Source organism: Trachurus japonicus, chromosome 17 (assembly GCF_045865225.1).
Source record: "Trachurus japonicus isolate A0001 chromosome 17, Traja_1.0".
NCBI classification, from domain to species: domain Eukaryota; kingdom Metazoa; phylum Chordata; class Actinopteri; order Carangiformes; family Carangidae; genus Trachurus; species Trachurus japonicus.
Genome location: NC_140923.1, coordinates 4,737,860 through 4,763,905, shown reverse-complemented (window position 1 = coordinate 4,763,905; position 26,046 = coordinate 4,737,860). Strand labels below are relative to the sequence as shown.

At 40.2% G+C, this 26,046-nt stretch overlaps 3 protein-coding genes across 8 annotated transcripts in view; 2 read left to right on the top strand and 1 right to left on the bottom strand.

Annotated features, from left to right (window-relative positions):
- hhla1 (HHLA1 neighbor of OC90) overlaps positions 1 to 15,474 on the bottom strand; it is a 33,059-nt gene extending 17,585 nt beyond the window's left edge. Inside the window, exons 1-14 of one of the 6 annotated variants that reach the window (XM_085805395.1) lie at positions 15,287 to 15,474; positions 15,000 to 15,049; positions 14,600 to 14,680; positions 13,788 to 13,873; positions 13,056 to 13,112; positions 12,340 to 12,420; positions 10,857 to 10,940; positions 9,865 to 9,948; positions 9,690 to 9,773; positions 9,538 to 9,594; positions 9,364 to 9,444; positions 8,314 to 8,343; positions 8,130 to 8,219; positions 7,392 to 7,853 (exon numbers count right to left, since the gene is read on the bottom strand). In XM_085805395.1, coding sequence (XP_085661521.1) covers positions 7,392 to 7,853; positions 8,130 to 8,219; positions 8,314 to 8,343; positions 9,364 to 9,444; positions 9,538 to 9,594; positions 9,690 to 9,773; positions 9,865 to 9,948; positions 10,857 to 10,940; positions 12,340 to 12,420; positions 13,056 to 13,112; positions 13,788 to 13,873; positions 14,600 to 14,680; positions 15,000 to 15,019 — 1,297 coding nt within the window. In that variant the 5' untranslated portion in view covers positions 15,020 to 15,049; positions 15,287 to 15,474. Of the gene's footprint in view, positions 1 to 7,391; positions 7,854 to 8,129; positions 8,220 to 8,313; positions 8,344 to 9,363; positions 9,445 to 9,537; positions 9,595 to 9,689; positions 9,774 to 9,864; positions 9,949 to 10,856; positions 10,941 to 12,339; positions 12,421 to 13,055; positions 13,113 to 13,787; positions 13,874 to 14,599; positions 14,746 to 14,995; positions 15,234 to 15,286 lie in introns of those variants that run through there. The other 5 variants (XM_085805396.1, XM_085805398.1, XM_085805397.1 and 2 more) reach the window with 5 other exon arrangements.
- On the top strand, positions 195 to 2,560 carry LOC146969835 (tripartite motif-containing protein 16-like). Its single transcript, XM_085805418.1, has one exon. It carries the CDS (start codon positions 195 to 197, stop codon positions 1,845 to 1,847), a length of 1,653 nt encoding a protein of 550 aa, XP_085661544.1. The 3' UTR covers positions 1,848 to 2,560.
- LOC146969834 (tripartite motif-containing protein 16-like) lies at positions 4,880 to 6,955 on the top strand. The gene has a single exon (XM_085805425.1). It carries the CDS (start codon positions 4,892 to 4,894, stop codon positions 6,551 to 6,553), a length of 1,662 nt encoding a protein of 553 aa, XP_085661551.1. The 5' UTR covers positions 4,880 to 4,891; the 3' UTR covers positions 6,554 to 6,955.
- Positions 15,475 to 26,046: the final 10,572 nt, after the last annotated feature.

Sequence of the window (26,046 nt, the reverse complement as noted above, 5' to 3'; positions counted from 1 at the left end):
CCAATCATGTGTTTCCTTGTTCCCTCCCCTTCAGATCTACAGTTTGAAGATGGGTGGAACCAACATGTGGTGAAGAGGAGGAGCTGACAGGCCCCGTTCACAGCAGAGATACATGTTGTTTATAGATCAGAGCTCAAACTAGTTTCACTTCTGAGCAACAGAAACTCAGACAGTCGTCGTCTGTGAGAGGTGAAATGGCGCAGAAAGGAGTTCATCTGGACCAGGAGACCTTCTCTTGTTCCATCTGTCTGGATCTACTTAAGGATCCAGTGACTATTCCCTGTGGACACAGCTACTGCTTCAACTGTATTAAAACCCACTGGGATGAAGAGGATGGGAAGAAAATCTACAGCTGTCCTCAGTGTAGGAAGAACTTCACACCAAGACCTGACCTGGTGAAAAACGTCATGTTTGGAGCTTTAGTGGAGGAGCTGAAGAAGACTGGACTCCAAGCTGCTCCTGCTGATCACTGCTATGCTGGACCTGAAGATGTGGCCTGTGATTTCTGCACTGGGAGAAAAGTCAAAGCTGTCAAGTCCTGTTTGACGTGTTTGGCCTCCTACTGTGAGAAACACCTGCAGCCTCATTATGATGTAGCTCCATTAAAGAAACACAAGCTGGTGGAGCCCTCCAAGAAGCTCCAGGAGAACATCTGCTCTCGTCATGATGAGGTGATGAAGATGTTCTGTCGCACTGATCAGCAGTGTATCTGTTATCTCTGCCCTGTGGATGAACATAAAGGCCACGACACAGTCTCAGCTGCAGCAGAAAGGACTGAGAGGCAGAGAGAGCTGGAGCAAAAAATCCAGCAGAGAATCCAGGACACAGAGAAATATGTGAAGGTGCTTCAACAGGAGGTGGAGGCCATCAATGACTCTGCTGATAAAGCAGTGGAGGACAATGAGAAGATCTTCAATGAGCTGATCCGTCTCATAGAGGAAAGAAGCTCTGAGCTGAAGCAGCAGATCAGATCCCAGCAGGAAACTCAAGTGAGTGGAGTCAAAGAGCTTCAGAAGAAGCTGGAGCAGGAGATCACTGAGCTGAAGAGGAAAGACGCTGAGCTGAAGCTGCTGTCACACACAGAGGATCACACTCAGTTTCTACTCAACTACCCCTCACTGGCACTCAGTCAATGTGCACACTCATCCAGCATCAATATCCGTCCTCTCAGATACTTTGAGGATGTGACAGCAGCTGTGTCAGAGCTCAGAGACGAACTACAGGACCTTCTGAGAGACACATGGACAAACATCTCACTGGCAGTGACTGAAGTGGATGTTTTACTGTCACCACCAGAGCCCAGGACCAGAGCTGGATTCTTAAGATATTCACAGGAAATCACACTGGATCCAAACACAGCAAACACATCTCTGTTATTATCTGAGGGAAACAGGAAAGTGACAATTATGAGGAAAGATCAGACATATTCTCGTCACCCACACAGATTCACTTCATGGTATCAGGTCCTGAGTAGAGAGAGTCTGACTGGACGTTGTTACTGGGAGGTGGAGAGGAGAGGAAAAAGAGTTGATGTAGCAGTCGCATACAAGAATATTAGCAGATCAGGAGATGAAAGTTCATTTGGAGACAATGACAAATCTTGGTCATTAGATTGTTCTAACAACAGTTTCACATTTAGGTTCAACAACACCCAGATTCCAGTCTCAGGTCCTCAGTCCTCCAGAGTAGGAGTATACCTGGATCACAGTGCAGGTATTCTGTCCTTCTACAGCGTCTCTGAAACCATGACTCTCCTCCACAGAGTCCAGACCACATTCACTCAGCCTCTACATGCTGGATTTTATGTTGAATATCAATCCACAGCAGAGTTGCGTAAACTAAAATAGACAAAGATCATTGAAGGTGCAGTTGGTTAAAATCTGTATTTTATTTCATCACTTTCTTTAGTCTCCATGTTTGTTGCTAAAGTCTCATTGCTGTTGTGTCTCTGCACTGCACAGAGATCACCTGTCAATCAAACATTGTGGGCGGGACTTTGACCTCTTGTCATTTCTTGTTGTGTTGACGTTTGAGTTTGTTGAGGTGGAGCTGGAGCCATGGAGGAGATCACTGTTCATGATGATGTTTCTTTACCTAAACTCACATTTCTACACATGAAAACAGAAACTTCTCTGAGCTCTAAATGTTTGTTGGATATTTGTGTTTCTGTGTATGTGTGTATGATGATGTGTAAATATCATCATAATAATCAATGAGGAGATGATTGATTACTTTTTGGTGAAACAAAGTGACTGTGTAGATGAAGCAAATCTGTTCTTTTGGATGTTACCCACCAACAACCTTGAGATTTTTTTAAGTGGAGACGTTTCTACAGTTAAAATTAGAAACAGTACAGAACGGAAATTAGAGTGTTGATAAAGTAAAATCGTTTTCCTTATTTCTTCTCCTTCAATTTATTTTTTTTAACCAGTCTTCGTAAAACCAAAATCTAAATCTGTTTTGATCAGAACTACACTGTTGAAATTTTACTTGTGTTGTTTAAATAAAGGTTATTTTCCTCATCTCTAACTGTGTCATTGCAGTGTTTTTGTGGAGGAGACTGAACACACCAAGCTCACTTTAAAAGAAACGAGCAGTTGCAGCATTACTCATCTGTAGGGGAGCATATCGTTTAGTTTGGTTTCCACTCTGCTTATTGAATTCATTTCTTATTGAGTCTTATGTTTGTGTGTAAATGTGTGTGTGTGTGTGTGTGTGTGTGTTGTGCCACAAAACACAAAAACACAAAATATGTTTTTGTCTGATATTAACAAACTAGTTTCCTCATAAAAATAATAAATGGGCCACATATCTTTATTTTCTGTTGGAATTAAATTCAATATGTAACAGGTTGTGGTGTATTTTGAGCACAATTCGGACAAGCAGAATGTAATGACCTTCATTAAAACTCTTGTTAGAGTCACTGACTGACAGGGTGGGGCAGATTTCAGGTGAGCAGCAGAGGGAAACAAGTAAGCATGTGCAGGGTCCAGATAGATGATGACAGTTCTGTTCTTGTAGCTTGTTGAGATCATGGGGAAACTGAGTGTTAAGTGTGGGTTCAGGGATGAGCGATGGTATTTTTGGAGGGCCGGTTGGGTTCGGAGCAGAGTTGGCAACAGGTGAGCAGGCAGTGAAACAGACAAACCCACAAGGGAAGGTCAACAGAAGGTTGTGAATGGACAGAGGGATTGTTGAACCAGCAGATGGAGTAAGACTCAAAGAGATAAGGTATTAAAGGGATAGTTCAACATTTTGGCAAATTGGCCCATTGCCATAATCGCTATAGTCATAGCAGTAGGTTCATTACCTTTAATTGTAGGTGTAAGCTATTTTCAGTACGGCGGAGCGCAGCAGCTGGCTGCTCAGAGCTACGCTATGGAGGCTAACGGAATTTCTTGGTTTCCCTCATTAAACTCATCAAATTCAACATCCCAAAACTCCACAGCGCTTTTGTAGACAAGTTGTGACCTGCACAACCACCACGCTATGAGATAATGACGGAACGATACGAAACGGAGCCGTTTTTGAGGTAAATACAGGGTAAATACGGAGACTGCTTGCTGAAAAACTGTCCCTGAACGCAACGCGCATCAGCGGTTTTGTATGAATTTACCTCGAAAACGGCTCCGTTTCGTATCGTTCCGTCATTATCTCATAGCGTGGTGGTTGTGCAGCTCACAACTTGTCTACAAAAGCGCTGTGGAGTTTTGGGATGTTGAATTTGATGAGTTTAATGAGGGAAACCAAGAAATTCCGTTAGCCTCCATAGCGTAGCTCTGAGCAGCCAGCTGCTGCGCTCCGCCGTACTGAAAATAGCTTGCACCGACAATTAAAGGTAATGAACCTACTGCTATGACTATAGCGATTATGGCAATGGGCCAATTTGCCAAAATGTTGAACTATCCCTTTAAGAGACATGGGTTTTCCGGATGACTTCAAAGCAGTGGCTCCCCAAAAAGCCACAAGCAGACAAGACGCAGGAGAAGGACAGATGAAACTCATGGTAAACGACAGAAGGCTGTTGTGTTTCCCGGGGCATAAACGAGGAGAGGTGGTCCTAGGAGGGTGGAGTCTAAACTTGGGGGTGAGTCAGAGAATGAGTGCTGGAGGGTCTCGCATAGGTGTTGAGGCAATCTGGCCATTAGAAAGTGGACTGAGGCTGCTTAAATTAAGGCTTGGTTTTTGTTGTTCATTCCACAAGTTGTTTCTCTGCATCTAGTGAACAAATCTCTTCTTGGCTGAAACCATTTTTTTTAACACACCTGAAGCTTGTCCTGTCTCTATCTGATATATACATGACTTTGTATTAAGATGTTTGTCTCCTCAAAACATCAGAGAACAACAGCAAAGAGGTCGACACCTGCATCACAGGGACCAGTGCTCTACACACTGATGATCTGTCTCTGCTTTACTATTAGTCTTTATATCTGTAAGTCTTGTAATGTGTGTGTGTCATTTCCTAAAAGTCTAACCAGGAGATATACCAATGTCTAAATGCACTGTCCCTGATAAATAAAGTGAGAAATACAACACTTTGTGCATTAGTTGTTTGTGTATGCGGTGAGTAAGTCTGGAAAGCTGTATTTTTATTTGTCATATTCTGATCTTTGTGTCGTACAAAAGTTAAAAACACACGGGAGAGTCTCATCTTATCCCCTCCCTCTTCTTCCTGCTCTCAAACACAGTGAGCTGCACCCTGATCATGTGTTTCCTTGTTCCCTCCCCTTCAGATCTACAGTTTGAAGATGGGTGGAACCAACATGTGGTGAAGAGGAGGAGCTGAAAGGCCCCGTTCACAGCAGAGATACATGTTGTTTAGATCAGAGCTCAAACTAGTTTCACTTCTGAGCAACAGAAACTCAGACAGTCGTCGTCTGTGAGAGGTGAAATGGCGCAGAAAGGAGTTCATCTAGACCAGGAGACCTTCTCTTGTTCCATCTGTCTGGATCTACTGAAGGATCCAGTGACTATTCCCTGTGGACACAGCTACTGCTTCAGCTGTATTAAAACCCACTGGGATGAAGAGGATGGGAAGAAAATCTACAGCTGTCCCCAGTGTAGGAAAAACTTCACACCAAGACCTGACCTGGTGAAAAACACCATGTTAGCAGCTTTAGTGGAGGAGCTGAAGAAGACTGGACTCCAAGCTGCTCCTGCTGATCACTGCTATGCTGGACCTGAAGATGTGGCCTGTGATTTCTGCACTGGGAGAAAACTCAAAGCTGTCAAGTCCTGTTTGACATGTCTGGCTTCTTATTGTGAAAAACACCTGCAGCCTCATTATGATGTAGCTCCATTCAAGAAACATAAGCTGATGGAGCCCTCCAAGAAGCTCCAGGAGAACATCTGCTCTCGTCATGATGAGGTGATGAAGATGTTCTGCCGCACTGATCAGCAGTGTATCTGTTATCTCTGCTCTGTGGATGAACATAAAGGCCACGACACAGTCTCAGCTGCAGCAGAAAGGACTGAGAGGCAGAGAGAGCTGGAGCTCAGTCGACAAAACATCCAGCAGAGAATCCAGGACACAGAGAAAGATGTGAAGGTGCTTCAACAGGAGGTGGAGGCCATCAATGGTTCTGCTGATAAAGCAGTGGAGGACAGTGAGAAGATCTTCACTCAGCTGATCCGTCTCATGGAGAAAAGAAGCTCTGAGCTGAAGCAGCAGATCAGATCCCAGCAGGAAACTCAAGTGAGTGGAGTCAAAGAGCTTGAGAAGAAGCTGGAGCAGGAGATCACTGAGCTGAAGAGGAAAGACGCTGAGCTGAAGCTGCTGTCACACACAGAGGATCACACCCAGTTTCTACACAACTACCCCTCACTGCCAGCACTCAGTCCATCCACACACTCATCCAGCATCAATATCCGTCCTCTCAGACACTTTGAGGATGTGACAGCAGCTGTGTCAGAGCTCAGAGATCAACTACAGGACCTTCTGAGAGACACATGGACAAACATCTCACTGACAGAGACTCAAGTGGATGTTTTACTGTCACCACCAGAGCCCAGGACCAGAGCTGACTTCTTAAGATATTCACAGAAAATCACATTGGATCGAAACACAGCACACACAGAACTGTTATTATCTGAGGGAAACAGAAAAGTAACACGAGGTAAAGATCAGTCTCACTCTCGTCACCCAGACAGATTCACTGAATATGCTCAGGTCCTGAGTAGAGAGAGTCTGACTGGACGTTGTTACTGGGAGGTGGAGTGGAGAGGAGTAAGAGTTGATGTAACAGTTGCATACAAGAATATCAGCAGAGCAGGGTGTGAAAGTTCATTTGGGGACAATGACAAATCTTGGGTGCTAGTTTGTGACAACAACAGTTTCACATTTTGGTTCAACAACATCCAGACTCCAGTCTCAGGTCCTCAGTCCTCCAGAGTAGGAGTGTACCTGGATCACAGAGCAGGTATTCTGTCCTTCTACAGCATCTCTCAAACCATGACTCTCCTCCACAGAGTCCAGACCACATTCACTCAGCCTCTACATGCTGGAGTTTACGTTTGTCCTGGAGCCACAGCAGAGTTGTGTAAACTCAAATAGACAAAGATCACTGAAGGTGCAGTTGGTTAAAATCTGTATTTTACTTCATCACTTTCTTTAGTCTCCATGTTTGTTGCTAAAAGCTCATTGCTGTGCTCTGCACTGCACAGAGATCACCTGTCAATCAAACATTATGGGCGGGACTTTGACCTCTTGTCATTTCTTGTTGTGTTGATGTTTGAGTTTGTTGAGGTGGAGCTGGAGCCGTGGAGGAGATCACTGCTCATGATGATGTTTCTTTACCTAAACTCACATTTCTCCACATGAAAATAGAAACTTCTCTGAGATCTAAATGTTTGTTGGATATTTGTGTTGATGTGTTTGTGTGTTGTTGTTTGGGCCTTTACAGAGAAATCACCAGACCTTCATTTATCACTGAGGTTTGTTCTCACTGTAGAAACTAAGAAATCACATTTACATTGCTGTTTCGGTCAGATCAAATGTTGTTGTTGCTGTTCAAATCCACTCAAACATAATGTTTATTAGCTTTAATCAGAGTGTAAATATCATGATAACAATCAATGAGGAGATGATTGATGATTTACTTGGGAAAACAAAGTGATTGCGTGGATGATTGTTTTAACTCAAATAAAGAGAAAAGTTGGGAATACAGTCTGGATTTCCTTTTTCTTTTTCCATCTTTCTTGTCTTATCCTGTCAGCAGTACAGATGTTTGATGTTGTGTAGTTTTGTTGATACTTTTCAGTGTTCTGGGTGAACCAGCTCTTTAGTTTGTGCGTCCTACCTGACTCTGTAGATCCAACACCACAACACAGACAGGATTTCACCAACCACTGATTCCTATGATATTAAACCTACTGACCTGAGAGATATTTACCTGGTCTCTCTGTTTCCACAGACTTGCTGGGTGTTGTAGTTCTCCAGATCAGATGTTTTGTAGTCCTGCTCACCACTGTCGTTCCCGCTGTAGGACGGACACTTGGAGTCGTACGTTGGGTCGTTGGGTGTGAGGCTGTGGTGATCCGGGTCACACTGATCCCTGGTGAGGAGGTCGTGGGTTTAGACGCCTCTGTGGTCAGCAGGGTTGTACCGACTGCAGCTGTTGTGACCGGTGGGGAGGTGGTCGGCTGCACTGACGGTGCAATCGGCTGTAGAACTGTTATTGTTGTTGCTGGTTGTTCTGTGGCTTGTGACTGAGCTGTGGTCGCCATTTGTATTGAGGATATTTGTGTCGTCACTGTTTGTGTTGTTATCTCCAGTTTATCTGTCATAGTTCCACGTGGTGTCGTGGTGGTTGCAGGTTGAGTTGCTGTTGTTTCGTCCACAACTGTTGATGAAACTGAGAAACAAAACACAGACGAGAGGAAACAATAAAAGAGATCACAAATTTGGCAAACTGTGTATTTTCAGCAGGAGAGTCACTATAATACACGATAATTTCTTGATCACACTTCATTTTAGATGCCTCTAATAACTTTCTTTTTCTGGAAAAAACAACTTCATAATTTGGCACTAATTAGACAAATAATTGTGATTTTTACTGGCAGATTTAACAGAGTGAGTCTGATGTCAGATAAAACGTTTAATGATCATCGGCGGCCTCCTGCAGACTCACCATGTGCAGTCGAATGGACTCTGCTGGTTAACATGGAGCTCAGCCCAGATGGAGAGACGTGACTCACATTCGTGGGCAGCTGGTGCCATTCTGAGGTTTGAAATGAGATATTTGGAAACAAAGCATGAGTCTAACGGCTCTTTAGTGTCTGATGGATGACAACAGATGCTCGTGACTGACTCACCATCAGGGAGCCTGAACGAGGAGACGTTACCTACGAGAAAAGGAAGAAAACTTCAATCTAATTATGTCTAAATTCAAAATGACAAAGAAGATGAATAAGTCAGTGAAAGAAAAGAAGGTGAACTGTTGCTGTTGTTGGTTTTATCCTCACATGTGTTTCAAACTAGCAGCTAATGCTGCCACCTAGTGGTTCAGTCGCTTAATGTCAGTGAGTGACAAAAACAACCTGACTGTCATCTCCTTGTTTCTTCTTTAACCTTTAAAAACACCAATCTCACCATGAATTTCATTCATTTTCATGGCAGCACCAGTTCATGAAATTATCTTATTTTAAATACCCATGAACTCTTTGGGCGTCTTTTAAAATCCCACACGTTAACATATGAACTTCCTTTTTCTGCCTGAGGCCAATAATGTTAAAGGTATAATGTGTAGGAATTCCCCCCATCTAGCGGTGCGGTTGCATATCAGAACGTATTCTTGATGTTGCATTCACGTGAAATCGGGCAGACGTCAGACAGACAACAGATGCTGCATGCGTCTATGTAAACAAGCGTCTATGTAAACAAGCAGTCCGCCAGCACGAGGCAAAACAATACAGGCCTGACAATATGTTGTCATGGTGATGACGTTTTACCGTCTTTCTCTCGTTGCGTAAAATGACATCCGGTTGGTTTGCCGACGGCCGTCTGCCTGACTGCACCTGAATGCAACACCAGTGCCTCCGTCCTTCCTCACACTACACAGTGGTGACAGTTTTAACAGGCCGAGCTGACAGCTCCGCTGAGTTTCCGTGGTTACCTACGGTCACGCTGCCACTCAAGGTAAAAAATGGCGATGCAACATGGCCGCCTCGGTTCGGTGCATCGCCCACTTATGTATTTGTAACGACTTGTAACAACTCATTCTAAGGTACGAGAAAGCTTTCATTTGTATGCGGGTGTGATTCCACTTCAGTGAAATACGTATGATTTTTGCTAATAAAAAGCCAAATAAGGGGCTTTAATAATTAATAATAATAATAATGTTAATGCTGAGTTCTCGACCCGACCTCTGTGTGGCCCCTCCACGATGGTCTGGTTGAAGAGAGGAATGATGGAGTCGACCTCCCACAGCTCAGGCACCTCACTGCCTGGACAAAGACACACGAGGTATCACACTGACTCACTGACATTATCTCAGCTAAAGCGAGTAGGACAGATCCACTGAGCTCTACTGGACTTACCCATCTTACCGGCCATCACACAGATGTAGATACACTCCGAGTTGTTCTTCTGACTCACTGACCAACACACAACACACAGTCAGCACATCAACAAGAGGAAGTAGAGGACCAGGCTGTCAGAGTGTTCGTCAGCTTACACCCATGTACAGTACCTGACAATATGGAGGTAGATTTAAAGAGCTCGTGCAGGTAACTTGTAGAGTTTCCGATCACGTCCAACAGGATGGCTGTGAAGTCTGATCAAAGACAGAAGAAGTCTGAAGTGGGAAAGTGTTGACAAGAGAAAAATAATTCAACACCGAGACCGAATGATCGGATTGTTCCCACCTGTCAAGTCGTTGGTGTCGTTGGTGACACAGTAACAGAATCTTCTCCTGAACACGTTCTTTTCTAAGCTCCTGATGCTGGAAACTGGAAAAACACAAAAACAAAACACGTTACAGAAGGTTTCACAAAAGAGTGTCTGAAGCTGCAACATGAAGCAACTGACGGATAAATAGAGAAACGGCCTGAAAGTGGCAAAGCCTGATCAAATCCAACCGGTGACACAACTTTCTAATATAAATCTCTGATGAGTCTGAAAGGGACTCCTGAGTAGAGTCCAACCAATGTGGGATTTTTGGGGTCTCTATTGATTGAAAAAAATTAATATAACCGATCAATCAGCTGACATTCCTCACATTTACATAAACACATATTTTCCCCAATCATCCCTCAAATAGGGAGCGTATTGTGTTTTCTTCTCTAACACAATTAAAGATCATTTCTAATGTGGGCAAAAGACACAGACACTGAACAGTGAGTTTATGAGTAACAAGAACAACAAATACTGAAAGAGTGTCGAGCTATTTCAACTGCATAAATTCAAGCATTTTTAATGTTCCATGTCTATTTTTTTTTTTTTTTAAACATCTCAACCTTTTTTTCCCTTCTTCAAATGCACAAACCTAAAACATTTGAATCACCAGTAGGAACTCTGTCTTGTTCAGTTTTTTTCATTCACTGGTTAAATTTATGGACAGAATCAATCCAGTGCTTCTCTTCACTGATTCTATAATTTTGCTTTATGCATTTATTTTGAAATCCTTAATGCATGTTAAGACTTTAAAGCTTTTTACTATAATGTAGTTATATCCACAACAGGCAGTTACACACTCACACCACAAGATGGCACCACTGACCAAGTTATATTTGCTACAGTCAGCTCTACACACACAACCGCTGCTAAACCTGGATGATTTGGTTCTACAGTTTATTCCCTTCAGTCACTGAGCATCTACAGAGGAGGCCAAAGTTCATACGAGGAGGTCAACACTTACTGTTGTAGACCAGCAGGGTGAGTTTGTGCAGGGCCAGAGAGCTGTAGGACGTCACACTGAGGAGGGAGAAGAGCTGACGGGAACCTGACGGACGAGACCTGTGAGTAATTACACTTCACACTGGATCTGCAGTGTAAATGACTGATGACTGGGATGGTCCAAAAACCTAAATGCACTCCTAGTAATGAACTGACAGCACTGTATGAAGACTACACCACCACTATGTTTAATCGGCATGTTTGTCATTAAACTACTTCCTAGACTATAATTTTATGTTAATGAGGAATATATACTCAGCTGTCAACTATTTAATAAAATTAAAACTAATCTTTTATCAGTCTAATCTGTAGTGTTTCATTAAATCACTGTCATTCAGTGTTTGGAGAATATCTCTCTCTGTCTTTCTGTCATTTCCTTCTCTTCTTAGGAAACTCTCAAGCCTCCTAAAAGTCCCCCCTCCTCCTGTTTGTCACCTAAAGAGCTCACTTAAAGGGATAGTTCAACATTTTGGCAAACTGGCCCATTGCCATAATCGCTATAGTCATAGCAGTAGGTTTGTTACCTTTATTTGTTGGTGCGACTGCGAGCTATTTTTAGAACTGCCGAGCTGTGAGCTGCTCAGAGTTACATAGGCTCATGGGATTTCTTTTCTTTTTCCCTCATCAAACTCATCAAATACACAATCCAACAACTCCACAACGCTCTGGTGGACAAGTTGTGACCTGCACATTCGCCACGCTATGAGATAATAACACAACGTTACCACACAGAGTTGTTTAAGAGGTAAATTCATGCAAAACAGCTGATGCGCGTTGCCTTCAGGGACAGTTTTTCATCATCAGTCTCTGCATTTCCCTCTAAAACAACTCTGTCTGGTAACGTTGTGTTATTATCTCATAGCGTGGTGAATGTGCAGGTCACAACTTGTCCACCAGAGCGTTGTGGAGTTGTTGGATTGTGTATTTGATGAGTTTGATGAGGGAAAACAAGAAATCCCATGAGCCTCCGTAGCGTAGCTCTGAGCAGCTCACAGCACGGCAGTTCTAAAAAATAGCTTGCACCAACAAATAAAGGTAACAAACCTACTGCTATGACTATAGGGATTATGGCAATGGGCCAAAATGTTGAACTATCTCTTTAAGGGCTGTGCTGCTTTGTGAATAACTTTTATCTTACCAAGGTCCCAGTCTTAACTGTAAGAGGAAATTAAAGATTTTTCTTAGAATAACATCACTAAGAGCAACTCTTACTCTAGGGATCTTTGTGAATACGGTTCACATTAAGAGCAAATGTCCCTGAGTGATCTGAGTGGACTCGTCCTTTAAAGCTGATATCTCATGACTCTAAGCAGCAGTTTGACCTCTGCAGGAAAAAAAAACAACAACCAGAGGAACAGACTGAAGCTGTGGCTTAATCATGATGTACATGAAAGATTTACAGCCCAGCATTGATCCTCCGCTTGAATGATATTATGACAACGTACCTGATTGGCTTGAATTTATTAAAGTATTGACCAGGGGAGTGAGGTCGATGGCAGCTGGATCGATGAGCTCTGCTGGGATTTCTGGGAAATAAAAGCGGACAGTAAAGTCAATGGGAGCTTATTCTGCTTTTAATCTCTATTATGGAATTAGCATCGTCAGCAAAACGCGGCTTTGTAATTGCACGACGTAGTAAAAACGACAGGAAAGGGACAGTTAGCCAGAGGCATTAGGCCCTGGGGTGGTGGTTACTTTACTGACACAAGGTCAGGGTAAGGGTTAGTCTCATATATTGAGCCAGTTATTGACATTTCATTAATTATAGATATGTAACTTGGATGTCTTTGTTTTCATAATCACATCTTGTGGATGATTTCTTACATCTTCCACGAACGTTCGGTTTTCAATCACATTTATTTGTCAGCTGGTGGAGGCTAATGTAATGGTGGATAATTAGGGGCAAATGCATTTTCAGTTTTGAAAAGATCTATGATCATTCTTCCTCATTTACTATTTCAATTTTCAATATCTGCCAATTTTAAACCATAGTAATAATCTGTGTGTTTTGATGCTGAGAAGAATAAAAGTCACGGTTAAACACTGATGACCATCAACATCATCAGCCGTGAATAAACTAAGTCCTTGATAAAAACAGATTTATTACAAACTCACAGTGTAAATAATATGAATGTGAAGAATAAGAAGAGATAAGAATCACCTGTGGAGTCCAGGACGTCTCTTCTGTGTCTGTCTTCCTTCTGTCTGTGTCTTAATGCTGCAGCGAGATTAAAAAAAGAAAAGAAATTACATTTAAAAGTGAAGTTTACAGTTATGTTTATGTACCCTGAATCTTCCAAGTTGTTTTGTAATTGTCTGAGTAAATTATTAAGCATCAAATAAAACCGTGACTGAAATCAAAAAGCGACAAAGCTGCAGCCTTCGCATCATCTGTGACTTGAACTTCATTCCTTCAGTGATGATCTGAGCTTTATTCTTCAGTACAACTCCAGCACACAACACAACTGACCTGATTCAACTGAATTTCACTGAATGAATGAATGAATGAATGAATGAATGAATGAATGAATGAATGAATGAATGAATGAATCAATCAATCAATCAATCAATCAATCAAAAACTTTATTTATCCCCAAGGGGCAATTAAAAGCAGCATGTAGAGCAGCAATCTGAATTGAAAGATGCTGGCTAAAATATTACGCTATAATAATAACATATATTGCAAAGTACTGTAAATATGTTTTTAATTGCTGACAATTACAGTAAAGAAAGTGCAGCAATGAAACTAAAACTATGCTTTAAGAAAATAACGGGTTTTCTTGTTAGACATTAGAGATGTTCCCCAGTCCAGTCTTATAATTTTGACTGAGGAAATACAGGTCTCTGGTTGAAAAACCAGACCAAGCTGAAATCAGGATATGTTCAGACCTACCTTGGCCGAGGAGGACGAGTAGTAACACAGCAGAAACACAAACAATGAAGCAGGAGCGTGGATAATGTGTGTCTGCCATGGTCCTGCTGAAAAACACAAAAACACAACATGGAACGAAGTTTCTCTTGATTTATCCGCTCGATCTGCAGGTTGACTTTGAGCCCTGGTCAAACTTCTTTTCCTCAGTCCTTCTTTTCTTTTCCTCATATGAAACACTTTCATCCATGTGGAAACTGCGTCACGAAGGAAAAAAGTTATACCTTTAAGATTTTACTTCATAATGTCGGATTTTATCCCTGCTCTGTTTTGATGGCTGCAGTAAAAAAAACATGTTTCATCCATTCATCCAATAGCAGCAGCAAGCATCTGTAAAAATCAACAACTCATCTGGGAAATAATTCGTCATTCGCATGAAATCATGAATTATGTCCACAGAAATGTACAGTGACAGGTTAAACTGTGATGTTTATATATTAATTTGAGAAAGTTTATTATTTGAAGGGTACCAATCATTAACTATATGGAGTAAAATGGGTGTCAAAACAAGAAAAACGAACTCAAGTAACAGAATCGGGCTCTTATCAGTCATACAACTTCTCATTTAGGCTAGCGTCTGTAATTTAGCTTTTGGGTTTGAAACAGAGATAAAACAGGGAGAAGAGTGTCTGAATTTCAAATCTGACACTTGGCAATCCACTCAATCTATTGTTTTCACTCACTCTCACAGTCCAAGGCCTCAAGCTGTGAGATAATTATAATTTTTTACACGCCCTCTGATTCACTGAGTAAAAAACCAGCAAAACACAGCTCACCTGCTCCTGGAAACCTCCTGGTAGCGTCGCAGTGCCGCCGACGCCCCGGCAGCATCAAACCTCACCCAGTGTCTCACACACCTACAGTCAGATAAGGATTAAACGATGCCTGTTTTCCCTCCTCTCTGAACAGCAGCAGTTGGCAGCTGAATGGCCAAAAAAAAAAGAACACACACACACACATACACATACACATACACATACACACACACATACACACAAAACACAACAAAACATGGTGTCTGGCTGCAGGCTGGGCACTGATCCCAGACCTAATCCACCTGCTCCACTGCAAAAAATACCCAACTTTAAGGTCATAAACATTGATTTAAATTCAGATGTAATTCATCACTCTGTTGTAACAGTCGGCAAATAGTCTTGTTTCTGCACTTGTACCTACCAGAGAGCACACGATACCATTTCATCTTTGTCCAGAGTAGATGTATTACCCTGAAAAAATAGGACTTCAGTAATTTCATCAATGCAGCTAGAGTAAATTGCACACTCAAAAACACTCATTTAAATGCCAAGGCAGTCTAGATGTATAAAAAACAAAAGGCTGTTAAATTTGTTGCTGTTTAAAAATGTAATTTATCTCTCACAAACCTAACACCAAATAGGTAAACTAGCACAGTCATGTGATGTATAAGTTTAAACACTCCACTGACATTTAAAGATTATCCTCACCTTGTCGGAGCAGCTCTACCCCACACAACAAACATATTGAACAAACAACACAAGACACAAACACAACATATGGCACAAAGTCAATGATGAAAAACAATAAAAGCACCGACTGAAAGCTCTTTGCTGTTCTTATTTGCTCAACAGAGTGATTTTAGGGTTGAATATCCTGCTGGTTAAAAAAAAAAAGAAAAAGAAACCCTGCCACAGTTAGCTGAGTGGGGGAGTGTTATGATAAATCTGATACAATAAAATTACTCATTGGTTTATTTTACAGCTTTTACCCTTAAAGCTATGCTAATGTTAGCTAGCCTGAACAGCCTAGCCTGTCAAGTGAATTTAGCTGAGTTTAGGTAACGTATTACATAGAAAAGCTGGTAATACATTTGTGGTTATAGATCAGCACTAATGGCTGTTGAGTTGTGTGGTAACCTACATTGTGCAAATTGTACAATAGCTTGCTAACTGTTGAGTGATTTATACCTTTATTTATCCCCGTAGGGAGACTCAGGTGTCTGAACAGTTAAAACAAAAGAGAGGCAGAAAAAAATAGATAATAGGGTTAAAGTGAATTATAAAATGACAGCACAAGAGCAGCATAACCAACTTCTGAAGAAAGTATAAGAGCCAAGTCTGTTCACTTCCTAACTAGCTGGCTAGCTTAGTTTGCTAACTTAGCTCTCTAGCTTAGCTGGCTAACTAGATTGATTGATACCTTTATTTATCCCCGTAGGGAGACTCAGGTGTCTGAAACAACAACAGTTAAAACAAAAGAGAGGCAGAAAAAAATAGATAATAGGGTTAAAGTGAATAAATAAAAAGACAGCACAAGAGCAGCATAACCAACTTCTGAAGAAAGTATTAGAAAGAGAGCCAAGTCTGTTCACTTCCTAACTAGCTGGCTAACTAGCTGGCTAGTTTAGTTCGCTAATTTAGCTCCCTAGCTTAGCTCGCTAGCTTAGCTGGCTAACTAGCTTGCTAACTAGTTTTCGGCGGGGAAGCAGTGGTATGTTACCCGGATCAAACAGCCGTTGGTCGTGCACTCACCGGAAATGACGACCGTAGCGTAGCAACAACGGTTAGGGGACCGCGATGTGGCTGTCATCCATTGTGTCTCACTGGCGTCCAATATCAAATTAAAAGCCTTGGAAACGAGTCAAGCCGCCCGCCACTCGTCGCCGACGATATGTCTTCTTTCCTCCTTTGCTTTTTTCGAATCCATCCGCGGTCTCACTCCCCTTCCCAAGATTGCAGCCGAATAAGAAAATGCACGTCAGGCGACATTATTTGGTAAGAAGAATAAGTAGTCTGTCTGCATGGTAGTAAATGCAGAAATGCCCCCCTACCTCTCACCTGATTTATTACCTTTCCAAATGTTTTCCTATGGGTTTATGATCTTATGGTACTCCAACCATGATGTTCATTTTTCTTTTTCTTTTTCTTCATCTTCTTCTTGTATTGAATTTGATTGGCAGCTGCTCCCGCTTAAAACAATAAGTGACTGATGAGACAGTGGGTTTTGGGGGCGTGGTTACCGCTTGATTGACGCTGGTGATGTGCGATACCACAAATTTCCTTTCCGATCTGATACTGAGTAAAATTCAGGCTGGTATCGGCGATACCGATCCGATACCGATACTTTGTGCAAATGCACCTAATGTGCCTGGTAAATGTAATAAAACAAAATAAAAAGTACTGTATTTCAAGTCATAGCTTCCTATCCTAAGGATGCAAGACTTCAGAGTAATATATTTACTTTAAACTCTTAACTATATTGAGGTAGTGGCCTCGTTTTGGATTGGCCAATAGCCGAAAATAGTGTTTCAAACACTAAAAAAAGAACATAAGTAAAATAATAAAACCATAAATTAAATTTAAAAATGATAAACAAACATAATATTTATATATATTTTTAATGTATTTATTTATAATATTGTTTATTAGTTTCCCACAGATATTACAGACATCGTCTTCACTGTTTGTGGCGCTGAAATAGCTCCACACCTGACTCCTCTCCGCTCCGCCATTGACTACACAGACTGACTTTGTGAGCAGCATGCTGCTGCGCTTACACGTTACGCACTTACCCAGGCGGAAGAAAAAGTAGTTCCTACCAACCGCGCGTCATTTAGACAATTTAGACTTTCCACTGTGTTCCTGTTAATGATATGCAATGCATTACCACAAATGACTGAAGTATCAAAAGTATCGATATTTTCATTTGAGTATCAATTCTAGAGCATACAAACCTGGTATCGGAAGTATCGATATTTCAGTATCGATCTGCACATCACTAATTGACGCCATGAGACTTGACAGTGCATCAAAACAGCGAGTTCAAGAAACTGATCCTTTTCTGGGTCCTAAACTCCTGCTTATTGTACACGTGTTATTAATTTTACATTATGTATGTTTTTGTTGTTGTTCTGTTTGCACTATGTGTTTGTACCAGCTGCTGCTGTAACAACATAAAGTAGGCTATATCTAACTTTATCTTAATCTTAACTTAACCTAGAATGATATTTTGTTCTTAATACTCACCCATGCCGTATGTGACCGGCGTCAGTGCGGTCGGCGTTCAGCACTCAAGGGGATTCTTTCTTTCTGAAAGTTTATTGTCAATGGTCTAAACATTTCATGGTATTTCTTTGTTAAAAACGTTGTTGTTTCTAACTAATTAAATCTCTTGCTTTCGTTCAGTCTGCTGTCCGACTGCTGAACAAAAAAACTATGTGTGTATTTCTTTTTTTTTTACCCAGAGACTTAGAGATGTAGGCTACTTTTAATGGTGATATTTATTAGAATTCCTATTTTTAATCACAAATTATTCATTTTCTTACATGTAACTAGCAGACTTTGCACACAGCTGCCAACCCTCCTTTTCTTTCCTGGTTTCTCTATTACGTTATGTGTTTGTGCTATGAGCATGTGGTGTGGGAGCCACCAAATGGAATTGCCCTTTAAGGGATTAATATAAAGTAGTCTTGAGTCTTGAGCTTCCCCCTTTGAGTGTTGAATGCTGACCTGTTAAAGACTGACTGTTACAGTGTGATTAACTGCGGTATCAACTGGCCTGTCACATGTCAAATAATAATAATAATAACCACATGTGTCACTGACAGGGCAGAGCTTATGACTTATTTAAAGGAAAGAATTTAACTGAGAATGCCAGACATTTTTTACAGCGGCAGCTAAATGGCTGTAATAAGCCGCTGGAGTGTCATACGAGCCGTGGGGAAGATCAGTGAATGAGAGGAGTGAATGTGAGTCTTTAATGACAAGGGATTGGTGGGCACTTTGGTCGCCTTGGCAGACACATTCAGGCACATTCAGGCACACAGCAGTAATTGGCCGAGGAGGAAACAGGGCTGCTGAGGGCCTGGGAACAGCTGCCCCCCGGGAACACATACACTGACTTTTAGCTAATAATTATGACAAAAAAGGGATGAAATTAAATAAAAAATGAGCTGAAGAGAGATGAAATAGCTGGCACCTACAGTACAGACACTGTGGCTGCCTTCATTCTCAAGCTCATTAAGGAGAATATGGAAAAACAGCAGTATATTATAAAGAAGTCAGACTTGGAAATGCAAATTAATTAGGCTAGTCTTTGTTTCAACTACTTGAAACAGCAGGTAATGGGTCAACACATGTGACTTTGTGTCTCCAGTGTGAATGGAAATTGTGAATTTAATGTAATAAGACTCAGAAACAACTAAGAACAGAATAGGAAATAATAACTATAAAGCCGCTGCCCAGGTGGTAGTGGGGTCAGGGGCAACCTCAATGAAACTGCTGGTTTCATAACCAATTATAACAGTATGAATTAATTATGTGTGCAGTTTATTTTTTCACTAGAAGAACTGCAGTCGATCAGAGCTGCTGCAATTTTGTAAAATTACGACTTCCTTTATTATGAGCTTCAATTGAAACTCAATGCAGGTTGTCTATTTTGTTCCGTATTATATACACTTTGTCCAAAATTAACAAGTTTAGAGGACTAAAACAACAACATCTCCCTATTACTCCACAGTATTTATTACTTATATTACTTTTAACTTCTCAGAGCTTTTCCTGTTTATCCTCTGTGGGAAATTAAAATAAAAGGGTTCGTTAAGTATTCAGCCATACACAAAGTCCACTCACAGGATTTTCAATTCAATACTTTATTAATAACTGGTGCAATTGAAAAGACAAAAAATAAAAAAATCAAGTAAGAATACATTTGCATATTATATCATCAAAACAAAAAATATTAAAAGTGGTCTACTACAGAATAGAAATGGCAAGTTTATTTTATTTTATCTTTTTTTCAAACTGGAATGAGAAAAATGATGCACAGCTCTGAAGGCCACTAGTGTAAAGTTGTCCAAACTTCCCTTAAATGAAACTTAAGAACAACAAAACTGTTTCTGACCCCAAATAAAGAAAAGCTGCTGTCAGTGAACTCACATGAAGCCGTCTGTAGGATATCTGTCAATCTTGTAACAGCCGCATTTACACAGAAATGAAAACATGATTTGAATATAAAGCCATGTCAGAGGTCTAGACCTACTGGGTGTTTTGGCACATTTTTCAAACAGCTTCCCACAGTATGACGAGCCGAGGTGAAACTGAAACGTTTGTGTGTTAAAATTATTATTTGTGATTTAAAAAAATAATAAAAGTATTTAATATCACTGTTTAATATACAATTTCAATAGTTTAACAAACACTGAACCAGCTGACTGTTGTGGGTTGGATGTGACAAGCTATAAGAAAATGGACGAAGGCCGAGTTAAAAACCTTCAAAGATTCAGAAACGCATTAATTAGGCTACCGGTATGTTAATTTGAAAGTTTGTGTGGTAACTTGTGACACAATATTAAAATCATAAAGACTTAAAAATTCACACAACATGGGCGGCAGTGGTAACCCAGAGTTAGCAAAAAAAGTTGTCACATCTTACAGTAGCTAACTTTTATATACCGTATTTTCCGGACTATATGTCGCACCGGAGTATTAGTCGCATCTGTCAAAAAAAACAAAAAACGTCATGAAGAGAAAAAAAAAACATATAAGTTGCATTTATTTTTTAAACATTTAATTAATAGCCGGGAAAAGTCGTTAGATTTGTCGCTAGTCGCTTTTGACACACAAAAAAGTAGCCAAGAGGGGTTTGGAAAGTCTCCAGGTTTAGCGAGAAAGTCGCCAAGTTGGCAACACTGTACGGCGTCATAGATGATAGTGTATATTTTTGATATATAAGTCGCTTCTAAATATAGGTCGCATGGCTAGCCAAACTACTAAAAAAAATGCGCGACTTATTGTCTGGAAAATACGGTAGTTTATTCACACAGTTTGCGTAATTCACAGTTTTCCACTCGACCTCTGTCATGGCGGCAGTTGTGTTTGCGGCAAGATTTTAATGCAGTTGACATATGTTTATTGAGGAATGTTTTACCCTTTAAGCTACATGCTAAACGTTTCTGGAAATTTATATTTTTGAATATTAGTGGAAAAGAAATTTAAGGTCTTACAGTGCGTTCACACCGGCACAAGTAAAATATTCGCCTCGCTCGAGTTTGCCCGTTGAAATATTTGTTTTTACTCGCGGCATTCACGCGAATATTTTGCTTGAGTTCAATATTTTTGAAGTTGCATTGAATTTCGTGTGTTCGCTTCATTCGTGTCGCGCCATTCGCGTCTTTACATTGACTTTGTATGTAATCTTATCGCGCGAAAAATTCACCTCGCACCCAGTGTGAACTCACTATTAGGGTCATGTTTGTTTGTTTTTTACCTCCATTTAAGTAGGGTAAAAAAAAAGAAGAATATGAGCTCTTTTTCTTTCTGTGTCTGAGGATAAAGTTGAAATTCATATTTGTATTCATGTGTAAATGCAGCTTTTCGCACAGATATTAGCCATAAAGCAGCCATGTTTTGACAGCCGTATAGCAAGATAAAGCATGGCCAAAATAGAATTAAATAAATCAATAAATAAATCAAAATATATTACAATGAAGAAAAAATTTGTTGAAACTGTAGAAGGCCAAGGCACAAATAATTTGTAGCAATCAAAATGTCCATAAAATTACAGGTTATGTAGAATGTGTGGATCAGTGCATTGCTTGGTATGCAGTTACAGTGAATACAACCATAGTCAACAGAATAAATCACAGCAAGCACTATTGCCCTCTTGACTACACACAGATGCCATAAAGTGCTCCTTTTCATTCAGAATCGATGCACAGACGACTTCACACACACACACACACACACACACTCTCACACACACACCCTCTCACGCACACACACAAAGTAAATGACACACACATGAAAGAGGGCAGAGATGTGTTGAAAATGCTTGTTTTCGAGCACATAACGATTCATACGAGGACCAGATTATGGCTTTGAGAGACTGCAAAGATTTAGATTTTTTAAGCCGTCTTTAGAAAAATTGGACTTTATTTTCAAAAATAGCTTTATTGATGTGTGTGTGTGTGTGTTTGTGTGGCTGTAGTGTAATAAGTGTATTCAGCTTTTTCTTGTCTTTTCTTTTTCTTTTTTTTTCATGAGTCATTTTCCCGCAGTCTGACTGAACTGCTGCTGCTGCATCTCGAGTGTCGCCTCTACATTCAGAAGAGAAACCGCCTGCAAAGACTGCAGGAGGATAAAAAGAGTGAATGGTGTCATCCAGCAAGTGTTTCCTGTGTCGTCGAGTGAGTCACCAACACCAACACCAACACCACCGCTGCTGCTGCTGCTTAGGGGAAACATGTGAAATTAACGGCATATTGCAGTTTTGTTTAAGTTTTCATAACCGTGTTTTGTTTTTTTTACATTAAAGACCAGGGTTAGCAGTTAGCACCCACCGTAACCCCTTGACAGCACATACAACAAGAGACCAAATCAATCTTACAACAAGGTTTAAAGACAATTAGTACAGAAAACACCACCCGGGGACAATGTTAATAAAAGTAGGCTAATCCAATAGTGATGATCTCTCTCTGTCTGCTCTGGTAATCCAAACCAAAGAATATCATTTAAAATGAAGAAACCAGATCTGTTATATAAGATTCTGTGGGTTTTGCTTTGTTTTGTTTTGGAAAATATCAAAGGTGAAAAAAAAAAGAAAAAGAAAAAACATCAAAACGCTGATTGTCAAATTAACAGTTAAAGGGTTTTTTCTCTCTCTCCAATAAACAAGGCTAAAGTGTGCGCGTTAACATTTCTGTGAAGGGTCAAAGGGGAGAGTGCGTGAAGTTGTGCGTTTAAATGAAAACACAAGGACATTTTTTACGTAATCTTCATCCTCACTCACTTAACATATGACACAGAAATGACAGAAATGCTCATCATCAGTATAGTATCATCACACACTGTGGCATGATGGAAAATAATTAAATCCTCCAGTGACATCATCAGTTGATTAAAACCTCTTGGACAAGAGCAGGAAACAAAAACAGCTTCACTGAACTGGATCTGTTGGTCATTTCACTGGTTAATGCTGTAAATATTATCATTAAAAGGCAGAAAACTGAAGTCAGTGCTGATTTAATTTGCATTTAATCACTTGTAGTTTGAGGAAAAAAGTAATTATTATTTAATATAATGAATTTAGTCTGTATAATAATAATAATTAGAGATGTTCATGGTGCTGATCCCACTGAGAACCAACAGCAGCTCCACGACCAACTTTACTTCTGTCTCTTCATAGATCATCAATCATCAACCCTGACATTAAAACTTTAGCACACAAAAAACACACAAAAAAATCAATCAATCAATCAAAGCAGATCCAGTCCAATGAAACTCCATTTCATGTGAGAATAACCAGATTTCGGTGTTTTCAGTTTTCAGACGTATCAGACGTATTGTATCGTGTCGTATTGTATCTGGACACTAGTGAAATATGTCACAATATCTGGACTCTTGTCAGTTTTACTTCCTGCTCGTACTCAGAGGTTTGATTTGACAACGTCAGTGGAGAAAATAAATGTGCAAAATAGGATTTTGAGTTAACACGTGAGTGACCACAGATTAGCACGAAGCTGTCGTCACTTTAAAACAATACAGTGTGACGTCTGGAAACATTCATGAATCACACACAAGAAGTCGTTTTAATTCACAAAACCCACGTGGACGGGAAAATTAAATTTAATCAGAATTATTTCGCCACTGTCAAAAGTGATGCTAGCACTCACCTATATTTAGTTTATAATACTTGTTGTGATTAAACACATTGATTTGTATTGGAAATTTGGGATAAAGTGACATTTTTTATGTCTGATTAGAGCTGAGTATTAATAATTACTTTTTCTTAGAATAATAAATTCAGGTTTATGTGTAATATATTATAAAAAATATTACCATGTTTGCTAGCATCACTTTTTTCAGTGTCTTTGTGTCTTGGAAGACAATTTATTCTGTTCCACAATTTACAAAAAAATTATTCAAATGTTAGTTTTTAACAGTAATTTGCCATGTAACCATAAATATAACAACATTGTTGTCGTTGTGTTGTTATTTCCAGTTAATTTCTTGCCTGTAGATTTAAACAGGAAGCAATTTTGAATGGAAGCAAATGGAAATGTGCAGTAACTCACAGAAAGGAGAGTTTCTGTGGATGTAACTGGAGGCAACAAAAACACTGGTGTCAAAGAAAAACAGACGTTACTGTAAAACCTGAAGGCCGAGCAACTTCACTGTCAACTGATATTAAATTAGAAACAAAACAAAACAGATAAAACAGCTCAACTTTGTGCAGATAAAATAAATAAATATAATAACGAGAAGTGAAACGTTACAACCTTTACATTTCTGTGCAGCTGAAATCATGTGGAGTCTGAATGAGCCAAAAGCATCACCAAAGCTACAAAACAGTAATTCTTCTTTTTTCTTTTTTTTTTTACAAAAGCAAAGACTGTACCGTGAGCTAGTTTTTCAAAAAGAGAGACAAATCACTACGAAAGGAAACAAAGAGTTCACATTCAGAAATCCTGCGTGGTCGCGTTTGGTGTGTTGTGTTGTGAGATGAGGTGGCACTGAAACACTAAATACAGAATGAGGATGTGGAGTTCATTCTGGACGATGTTTCTCGCTTCAGAGGCACGATGAACGAACGGACGGACGGACAGGGATATATCATCATGTCATGACCTTTATAATCTATATGTGGTGACGTCTGGTGTCTGCAGTCGCACGGTCATTCGTTAGAATATAATTGAATGGGTTTCAGTAGCGGAGGATACTGGAAGTAATAAGAGTAATTGGAATATAATTTGTTAAATAGATAATAAGAACAATATAAGTCAAGTAAATAAGTGTTTGGTTTTCACCTTGTTGATTTCACAGGCTGCTGCTGCTGCTTCCACACCAGGCTTTAGTCTGATCCGCAATCAAAAGTTGGAGAGCCCTTTCCTAGGTGAGTGCACCTGTATGTTAAAGAGCTCAGGTCAGGTGTCCCACCCACTTTAAGGAAGGATTTAAAGGAATAGTTGAACATTTTGGCAAATTGGCCCATTGCCATAATCCCTATAGTCATAGCAGTAGGTTCGTTACCTTTAATTGTCGGTGCAAGCTGTTTTTAGAACGGCGGAGCAGAGCCGTGAGCTGCTCAGAGCTACGCTATGGAGGCTCATTATGGGATTTCTTGGCTTCACTCATCAAACTCATCAAGTACACAATCCAACAACTCCACAACGCTCTGGTGGACAAGTTGTGACCTGCACATTCACCACGCTATGAGATAATAACACAACGTTACCAGACAGAGTTGTTTTAGAGGGAAATGCAGAGACTGCTTGATGAAAAACTGTCCCTGAAGGCAACGCGCATCAGAAGTTTTGCATGAATTTCCCTCTAAAACAACTCTGTCTGGTAACGTTGTGTTATTATCTCATAGTGTGGTGAATGTGCAGGTCACAACTTGTCCACCAGAGCGTTGTGGAGTTGTTGGATTGTGTATTTGATGAGTTTGATGAGGGAAACCAAGAAATCCCATGAGCCTCCGTAGCGTAGCTCTGAGCAGCTCGCGGCTCTGCTCCGCCCTTCTAAAAATAGCTTACACTGATAAATCAAGCTAACAAACCTACTGCTATGACTATAGGGATTATGGCAATGGGTCAATTTGCCAAAATGTTGAACTATCCCTTTAATAATTTTTGATTTGATTGGTGAGGAAATGTTAAAATACTGATTGAAAATGTGATTGTGTAAACAAAGCTTGAGTAAAAACCACTCTAAATCAGGTCTGTGATGAAAACACAGCAAACAAACTAATATCTCACATATGCGTTAACGTGATACGTCAACTGAGAAAAAAAAACTGTTCAGGCGGTGTCAGAATAATTTGAAAAATGAGTTTCTATTGGGAAAAAATTCCCGTAAACGTCCCTTCAAGTCAGAACTTTAACTTTACAAAGCTGTGAAAAGTTTGGCACATGACTTATATTCACAGAAACATGATGGACAACAGGAAATGTTTGGTCAATGATGATTAAAACTTTTCATTTACAATTTAAATTCATGTATTGACTTTGACCATGTAGATCTCATGGAAAAGTTACGAACATAGTGTGTTTTTTTTTGGTTGTTTTTTTTAATTGCGGTGTGCATCCATGTTGATTTCCAGCACTTGAACGCACCACAGTCGAAGCCCGGTGTGGAAGCCTCGTCTGTGAAGTCACCTGCCTCCGAAGGTGCTTGAACATGCTATAACTGTGTAATAATTCATGAGTGTAAATACAGTTGGTTGTCAGAGATTACATTCAGTATCTGTG

What these genes read in the sequence shown, in the direction of transcription:
- LOC146969835 (XM_085805418.1), top strand. Translation starts at nt 195, where the DNA reads ATGGCGCAGAAAGGAGTTCATCTGGACCAGGAGACCTTCTCTTGTTCC.
- LOC146969834 (XM_085805425.1), top strand. Translation starts at nt 4,892, where the DNA reads ATGGCGCAGAAAGGAGTTCATCTAGACCAGGAGACCTTCTCTTGTTCC.